General features: G+C 46.0%; 1 protein-coding gene across 1 annotated transcript in view; it reads right to left on the reverse strand.

Annotated features, from left to right (window-relative positions):
* Positions 1-843: 843 nt before the first annotated feature.
* The window catches only part of LOC112074421 (putative uncharacterized protein DDB_G0290521), a 64,173-nt gene continuing 55,570 nt past the window's right edge, over positions 844-9,446 (reverse strand). The window contains exon 8 of the mRNA XM_070440522.1: positions 844-4,229. Coding sequence (XP_070296623.1) covers positions 3,975-4,229 — 255 coding nt within the window. The 3' untranslated portion in view covers positions 844-3,974. The remainder of the gene's footprint in view (positions 4,230-9,446) is intronic.

Raw genomic sequence — 9,446 nt, forward strand, 5'->3', positions numbered from 1 at the left:
TTTTCCATTTTCATCACATGAGAATCGTGTCAGGTCTGCGAGTGCACAAGCAGAGATCTTTCAGTATGGCACATTGACAGGCAGCTTGTTCAAATAAAGGACCCACAAAGCTCTGAACGCAGGCAACTGAGCTATTGAAAAATGCATTTACATGGATACACACGCATGGCAACACAAAACAAAAACAGAACCATTTCCTCTGTTGTCTCACAGGATATTGTCTCTGTGGGGTGTTGAGAGGATACATATTCAATTGTTGAAAAAAGTGCATATTTTCGTACGAAAAGTTAATTAGAAATGGTTACAGTGTTGTTCAAAAATGTGATCAAATTGAAAACATGATCTCTCTGTGACATCTTAACCCTTTTAATAACTGGGCTCTGGGGAAATGGACAACATACGCAGAGCTTATCTATGACACATTGAATCAGATGGTGTCATTGTCTTCAACAGAATAGTGTGAAACCAGATGAGWGCATGGGAATATGTAAATGAGAGATATTTTTTCAGTAAAACTCCGTTGTCTCTCTGTCAGAGGGACGTCTGTACATTTTCTCTAAATTACACTGATTTCCCTTAAGGATCAACTTAAAGCACATAAACAAATTCATATGTGCCTTAATTGAATTCAAACTCATAAAAGAGTTTCTAACCACTTGCCAAAAGCCGTTATGCCTCTTAGATATTAAAGAGAGTCGTGCTTTTACATGGTTTTGTAATCTGTCTGCCTTGTCTGTTTGAATGGACTGGACAAATTATGAGCTGCTCTAAGTTTCTATTGGTACAGCAGTTAATTACAAAGAGAGTACACACATGGAAAGATTTATTGAAATGAATCCCAGTGTGAAACCAACATGAAAACACGAAAATACTTTGATTTTGCCGGTCTCAAAGTTGGTCTAAAAATGTTTTTCAAATTGGGTTTACGGTAAACAATTCCTCTTGCAGGAATATTTCCAGGAGGAAATATTTCCAGGAGGTTATCTGACAGCAAAAGTAGTCCCGACACAAAGAAGTCCCCATGACTTCAAAGTCCAGAGAGACGGGTTAATTGGGTTAGGGCTGGTCCTTGGATGGTAAAGGATCTGCCATGAGGCTGARGCTCATGCAAAGTGGCTTTATCAGTCTGGGATGCCACCACACCTTTGTTCAACCTGGAGGTCTGATACACACTGTTTACATTGTGGTTTTCAAAATATGTCTCCAAATATGAAAAAGACAACAGAGTTTTGCTTGATAGACAGTGTGTGATTCAAACAGAACACATCTTCCGTTAACATCCTAAACTTAAAGGTCCTATTAGAGTCATGAAAACATCATGCAGCAGGAGAAATCTGCCCAACAAGAGTCAGATCATCAAAGTAGGAGAAATCTGAGGTTTGTTGTTTTATTTAGTCAGTTAAGAACAAATTCTTATTTACAATGACGGCCTACCGCGGCCAACGCTGAGACCCCCAATCACGACAGGATGTGATACAGCCTGGATTCAAAACCAGGGACTATAATGATGCCTTTTGCACTGGGATGCAGTGCCTTAGACAGCTGCGGCACTTAGACAGCTGTGCCACTCATTACACAAACAATGAGAGGAAAGTGTTGAAAAGTATTTTTTCCTTTTGATCTATTGTGTCTCCTTCAATGCCATTGTGAAAGGTTCAGAAAAACGACATTCTTTGAAGAAAGGCTTTGTGAAGGAAGCAAAACGGTTTTCAAGGATTTTATTCATGCATCCTAAAGGAAGTGGCCTAACCTGTAAAAGCAAAAGCATAGAAGCGCAAATAACACCAACACTGTCTGTGCCTCTCCTCTCCTGGTGGACAGGAAAGTACACAATATTTCTTATTGCCCTGGATACTTAAATGTGTGTGCCTTGGGCCCTCTTAAATGTGGCATGATGACCAAATGTTAGCAGCAGAATGGAGTGTACAGATTAGGCCTGGTACAGTAATAAACCTCCACAGCATCCTGGAAGACAGACGCAGTCAATACGAAGTGATAACAACTCCGCTGAACAATTACCTCTTAGTCACTCCTGGTATTCCCATTAAAAGGGGATCTGGAGACAAACCAGGCCTTAATTGAGGTCCGAGACAATAATTGCAAAGGAGTCTCATTTAATATTTAATTATGGTGTCTTGGCCATGCTAAATTATACATTCACATAATGACCATGAGCACAGAGTTTGTTCTGTCACTATAAACCATGGCACAAAAAGAGGCATTCATCCAGCCACTTTTATTGAACTGATATGAATTGATTCATCATAAGCCACCTGGATCTGTCCTCCTTGGGCTCAGCAGCCAGTGAGCCAGCTTCCCCAGTGGAGTGGTGCGAGGTAGGCCTCTCTATCTTAACCCTGCTGCATTCAAATAAATGAGAAGCTATGGGGTCATGGGGCTATGGAGTCTAAAGCCAGAGGATATTGTTCGATTCCACCTCGGCACTCCAGGAGGCAATTTAAACAACCCAGCATGCTAATCAAGGGTGGCGCTCTCTCTCTCTCTTTCTCACACTCTCTCTGTCTCTTTCAAGTAACAGAGGAGCCAAACTGGACCCAAACAATCTAAAGTGGAAACTCAAATTGGGCTCCTGTCTAGGAGAACATTAGGCTCCAACAGGAAATGGGCACTCACGTAGAAAAGGCAGAAATGGGTTTTGTTGACCACACTGCTGTTATGTCTTGAATGTGATTTTTCAAAAATGTTACTTTTTAGACTAGAGAATCATGTCAGTATATTGTGACCTTATGGATCGCTCGGTCCTTTGTCCCAGGGGGTCGTATTTACGAGAATCAACGACTGTTAATGCCAGTGGTAACAGTCAGGAATCAAACCTGAAACAATGAGTGTTAAAGTAAGAGGTTGGATGTAGGAAGGGAGGCATAGGGAGTTGAACCTACAATCCCAGCCAGTAGAAGGAGAACAGGTCCAGAGCTCTCCTGCTGCCAGCAAGACATCAACACCATCTCTGAGGAACTGCATTATTATTCCCATACCCGCCCACCTCCACTCCTCCAGAATAATTCAATATATTAATATTCCCCTGGTATTTKTTGTGACCACAGAAAGCGATAGTGTTCATTCTCCTCTGGTGCTCTGGACCCACAGGTCAGCTGGTAGCAGATCAGAGGCCCCTCTCTGACTCTGAGGTTAAACTAACCAGGTCTGACCGATAAAGATACCTATTCCCTTTGGAAATCTAGACCAGCTTGGCATTTGGTTTAGGATTAGCTTGTTCTCCTGTTCTTTTTTGTGCTCTGAGTATTCTTTTCATTAGCTACTGAGATGCAGTTTGTCTTTGTGTATTGTTTGTAGGAGCCAATCTGTGAATTAGGAAGGTCAATTATCGTGCTAAGGAAATACTAGACTAAGAAAGTACTGTGTCAGTATCAGTATTTGGTATGAAACTCAAACAAAAATGCATTATCTGCAAGGAAAAATCAATTAGTGAACCAACAATGTATCTTCTGTATCTTCTGGGGTCCTAATCATTGATCAGCTGTTGTTCATCTGATTGTGTCTTACTTGCGATGACTGTGATGCATAGTTGATTCACTTACTTTCGACACATGTACTTATTGTAGGTCTCTCTGGATAAGAGCGTCTGCTAAATTACTATATGTAAGTGTAATAAGCTGTGGAAAACCTCTCTAAAATAAACGGTCTAGTCAAATTTGCCATAAAGAAATTTGGCACAGCTCAAACAGGATCACATCATCACATAAACATACATATTTGTATATTTTTGTTGTAATGTATGTATTCACGACAACTGTAACAAAGACAGTGTTACCACACTGAAATAGAAATGGCCCCTGCAAAGGAAGTAGTTGATGGAAATGCTAAAGAACACTTCCCTCTACTGGTACAAAGAAGTGTTACAGTTTGTGGATAATCTTCAATACAAGTGAATTGCAGATTACTGAAAGATGCATTTATTTTTACTTTCTCTGTGCCCTTTCTCTTGGCGGTCACTAAAAGGGAGTCACTGGACTGCGCAGGATAATGTGCTGCTCCTTGGGGTCTGGGGCGGGTGTGTCATCAATCTTTTCTGGGTCTTCTGTGGAGTCACTGGACAGCCTCTGTAGTGTAGTCTGGGTAATGTGCTGCTCATTGGGGCCTGGAGTGGGTGTCTCGTGTTCCATCTCTTCTTGGTTCTCTATGGATCCTGTGGAGTCACTGGACAGCCCCTCTAGTGTAGTATGGGTAATGTGCTGCTCATTGGGGTTTATGATATGTGTCTCATCCATCTCCTCATTCTGGGAGGATGTTTGGTTGGTATCAACTCCGTCATTCTCTGTGTCTGATTCCTTCTACTCCTACTCCTTCCTCCCTCCTTCATGTCCCCATTTCTCATATATTTTCTCCTCTTGTCTTTCTCTTCTCTGTCTCTTTATTACTTCCTCTTTTCCCTTATTCTTCCACATCATTATTCTCTCTTTCCTTCCCTGGCTGGTTCCCCTGACTGAGTCTCCTGGTTGGACTCCTGCATGTGTTGATTTGTCTGGTTCTTGTATTCGTGGTCTACTGTGTACAGGTCCTGGTGTCTCTCCTGGTTGGGCTGCATGTGTTGATTTGTTGGTTTCTTGTATTCGTGGTCTTCTGTTAAGGTCCTGGGTGTCTCTCCTGGTTGGACTCCTGCATGTGTTGATTTGCTGGTTCTTGTATTCGTGGTCTCACTGTGTAAGGTCCTGGTGTCTCTCCTGGTTGGGGGCTGCATGGTGTTGATTTGTCTGGTTCTTGTATCTGTGGTCTACGTGTACAGGTCCTGGTGTCTCTCCTGGTGGACTCCTGCATGTGTTGATTGTCTGGTTCCTTGTATTCGTCCGGTCTACTGTGGTAACGGTCTGGTGTCTCTCTGGTTGGGCTTCATGTGTTGATTTGTCTGGTTCTTGTATTCGTGGTCTACTGTGTAACAGGTCCGGTGTCTCTCCTGGTTGGGCTTCATGTGTTGATTTGCTGGTTCTTGTATTCGTGTCTACTGTGTACAGGTCCTGGTGTCTCTTTGGTTGGCTTCATGTGTTGATTTGTCTGGTTCTTGTAAATTCGTGTCTACTGTGTACAGGTCCGTGGTGTCTTCCCTGGTTGGGCTTCATGTGTTGATTTGTCTGGTTTTGGTATTCGTGGTCTCCCTTGTACAGGTCTGGTGTCTCTCCTGGTTGGGCTTCATGTGTTGATTTGTCTGGTTCTTGTATTCGTGGTCTACTGTGTACAGGTCCTGGTGTCTCTCCTGGTTGGACTTCATGTGCAGGTCTGTTATTGTGCAGGTCTAGTATTTCTTCTTCCTCTAGTTCGCTCTGCAGGTCATGGTAGTTTGGTCTCTGGAGGTTTTGGTCCAGTTAAGAGGGTGTGTCTCTGCTATCCTGGTTCTCTTCTAGCACTTTCTCTGACACTGAAACACAGAATGACAAGATGAGAACAGCATAAAAAATAATTGAATGAGAGAGGAGTGAAAAATTACATTACTTATTGCAACCTGGTCTCAGACCATTTCGTATTATTCTGTATGTAATTCCGAGACACTCCATTTAGTATGTTATGTTACATTTCGTATGTTACTGTATGCATTAATTTGTGGATGTCCATCACTCATTTCGTATGATATGTCACAAATTACAATTACGTTCTATATGTTCCAAATTCGCAAAATGTATGATATGTAACAAATTCTAGCTAGGTGGCTAGGTGGCTAATCTTAGCTAGCTAGCTGGCTAACGGTAGCTAGGCTAGGAGTTAGGGCTAGGGGTGAAGTTTAGGAGTTAGGTTAAAGGGTTAAGGTTAGGTGAAGGGTTAGCTAAAAGGGTTAAGGTTAGGGGAAGGGTTAGCTAAAAGGGTTAAGGTTAGGTGAAGGGTTAGCTAAACGGGTTAAGGTTAGGGGAAGGGTTAGCTAAAAGGGTTAAGGTTAGGGGAAGGGTTAGCTAACATAAGTAAAGTAGCTAAAAGTAGTAAGTTGTTGAAAAGTTGCTAATTAGCTAAAATTGTCCGCGATAAGATTTGAACTCACAACTTTACGGTTGCTAGACATTTACACTATACACCCATCCAGCCACCCCAATCAACCCCAATATTTTTGTTTTTGCCATAACCCTTTCCTACAGTCAAATGACCTAGTGGCCTGATGGTGGAATGTTTTTAATAATGTCATAAGTAATTAACTTTTTTTTTTTTTACTGCCCAAAATCTGGTATTTCTATGTCAAACGGTTTTGTTATATTTCAGTCTTCTTTGATATATACAGTATGTAAAGTGTAATATTGGGATGCAAACTCAACATTGAATACATTTCAATTCTATATCTGACATTGTACAGGTGTGCTGTTTTTTTAAAGACCATAACCATGTATACTTTTGTTTCAAAGTACATTTGTTTAAGACTACCAACAAACACTCTGTGTGAGCCTGATTCAGCCCACTGCAGTAAAATGTTAGTAAGTAACCATCTGTCTTATGTAACCATACCAAACGTAACATAGAGTGTCCCGTATTTACATGTACTCTGTTGCGTCTAGTCTATGAGACCAGGCTGCTTATTGTCATTGTCCAGAAGCAATATTGAATGTGTTGTTTAATTAAAAAAATGGAAGTGCATAATGATTTAATGTGGTCCAATGAGTAGAGTTTGTGAGGCAGTGTTCAGTGGGTGTGTGTTCCTCTGCTGCTGGACCTGTCTACCATGGGAGGTTAATTCATCGGTCTGTATGTCTGAAGAGCTGTGACCCCGTCTGTTTTTTACCACTCTAAGGGGTGGTAAAGGGATCTGAGCCTGGCTATGATCTGGTGGGGGTGGTGTAGGGCTCTGAGCCTGGCTATGACCTGGTAGGGGTGGTGTAGGGCTCTGAGCCTGGCTATGACCTGGTGGGGGTGGTGTAGGGCTCTGAGCCTGGCTATGACCTGGTGGGGGTGGTGTAGGGCTCTGAGCCTGGCTATGATCGGGTGGGGTGGTGGTAGGGCTCAGCCTGGCTATATCTGGTGGGGGTGGTGTAAGGGCCTCTGAGCTGGCTATGACCTGGTAGGGGTGGTGTAGGGCTTGAGCCTGGCTATGACATGGTGGGAGGTGGTGTAGGGCTCAGCCCTGGCTATGACCTGGTGGGGGTGGGTGTAGGGCTCTGACCTGGCTATGACCTGGTGGGGGTGGGTGTAGGGCTCTGGCCTGGCTATGACCTGGTGGGGGTGGTGTATGTAAGGGCTCTGAGCCTGGCTATGATTCTGGTGGGGTGGTGTAGGGCTCTGAGCTGGCTTGATCGGTGGGGTGGTGTAGGGCTCTGGCCTGGCTAATGATCTGGTGGGGGTGGTGTAGGGCTCTGAGCCTTGGCTATGATCTGGTGGGGGTGGTGTAGGTCTGAGCCTGGCTATGATCCTGGTGGGGGTGGTTGGTAAGGGCTCTGAAGCCTGGCTCTGTAATCTGGTGGGGGTGGTGTAGGGCTCTGAGCCTGCTATGATCTGGTGGGGGTTGTGTAGGGCTCTGAGCCTAGCTATTGATCTGGTGGGGTAGTGTATGGGCTCTGAGCCTGGCTATGATCTGGTGGGGTGCTGTAGGGTCAGCCTGGCTATGAACCTGGTGGGGGTGGTGTAGGCTCTGAGCCTGGCTATGATCTGGTGGGGGTGGTGTAGGGCTCAGCCTGGCTATTGACCTGGTGGGGGGTGGGTAGGGCCTGAGCCTGGCTATGATCTGGTGGGGGGGTGGGTGTAGGGCTCTGAGCCTGGCTATGACCTGGTGGGGGTGGTGTAGGGCTTCTGAGCCTGGCTATGACCTGGTGGGGTGGTGTAGGGCTCTGAGCCTAGCTATGACCCTGGTGGTGGGTGGTGTAGGGCTCTGAGCCTGGCTTGAACCTGGTGGGGGTGGTGTAGGGCTCTGAGCCTGAGCTATGATCTGGTGGGGGTGGTGTAGGGCTCTGAGCCCTGGCTATGACCTGGTGGGGTGGTGTAGGGCTCTGAGCCTGGCTATGACCTGTGGGGTGGTGTAGGGCTCTGAGCCTAGGCTTATGACTGGTGGGGGGTCGTGTGGGTCTGAGCTGGCTATGACTGGTGGGGGGTGGTCGGTGGGCTCTGAGCTAGCATCTCTGGTGGGGGTGGTGTAGGGCTCTGAGCCTGGGCTATGACCTGGTGGGGGTTGGTGTAGGGCTTTCTGAGCTGGCTATGACCTGGTGGGGGGGTGTAGGGCTCTGGAGCCTGGCTATGACCTGGTGGGGGTGGTGTGGGCTCTGAGCCTGGCTTATGACCTGGTGGGGGTGGTGTAGGGCTCTGAGCCTAGCTAGTGACCTGGTGGGGGTGGTGTAGGGCTCTGAGCCTGGCTATGACCTGAGGGGTGGTGTAGGGTTCTGAGCCTAGCTATGATCTGGTGGGGGTGGGTGTAGGGCTAGCCTTGGCTATGACCTGGTGGGGTGGTGTAGGGCTCTGACGCCTGGCTTGACTGTGGGGGTGGTGTAGGGCTCTGAGCCTGGCTATGACCTGGTGGGGGTGGTTGTAGGGCTCTGAGCCTGGCTATGACTGGTTGGGGGTGGTGTAGGGCTCTGAGCCTGCCCTATGACCCTGAGAGGGTGGATGTAGGGTTGAGCACCTCAGCTAATGATCTGGGTGGGGTGGTGTAGGGCCTCAGCCTGCTACTGACCTACTGGTGGGGTGGTGTAGGCTCTTGGACCTGGGCTATGATCTGGTGGGGGTGGTTGTAAGCGGCTCAGCCTGGCTAATGACTGGAGCGGGTGGTGTAGGGCTCAGCCTGGCTATGACCCTGGTGGGGGTGGTGTTAGGGCTCTGAGCCTGGCTTGACCTGCGTGGGGGTGGTGTAGGGCTCTGAGCCTGGCTATGATCTGGTGGGGGGGTGTAGGCGCTCTGAGCCCTGGCTGATGATCTGGTGGGAGGTGGTTGTACGGGCCTGAGCCTGGCTATGATCTAGGTGGTGGCGTTGGGTGTAGGGCTCAGCCTGGCTATGACCCGGGGGGGTGGAGAATTAACAGAACTCAACTATTGGCATGGCAAAATCATCAACGGTAAGGGAATATTTATCATATATTTTCTTGTTTATGTTGACGCCATCTTTGGGCCTGTGGTGTTTTTACTTTTGAACGCCGTCATACGCGATTTGTAGCCGTCGGTGCTTTCTTTTTCCGTAAAGTTTTTTGTAATTGACACAGCAGGTTGCAATTAAGGAGACGCTGTATATCGTATATTCCATGTGAGTATATACTCTGTATTATCATCTATAATTTATGAGATTTCTTTAAAACCGATGTGGCCACTGCCAAAGTCACTTGATGTTTTTTGCAACTTAGTGAAATCTAGTCGCCTCAATGTAAACTCAGATTCTTAATATAAATATGATTTAATCAAAAAAACAGCCAACATGGCAATGTTCTGTGTAACATAAAGTCCTTTGAGCTGTCATCTTGAATGAAAATAATCAAAGGTTAGTGATTCATTTTATCTCTATTCTGGTTTTGTGCAGCTAT

The sequence above is a fragment of the Salvelinus sp. IW2-2015 genome, unplaced genomic scaffold (assembly GCF_002910315.2).
Source record: "Salvelinus sp. IW2-2015 unplaced genomic scaffold, ASM291031v2 Un_scaffold2626, whole genome shotgun sequence".
NCBI lineage: Eukaryota > Metazoa > Chordata > Actinopteri > Salmoniformes > Salmonidae > Salvelinus > Salvelinus sp. IW2-2015.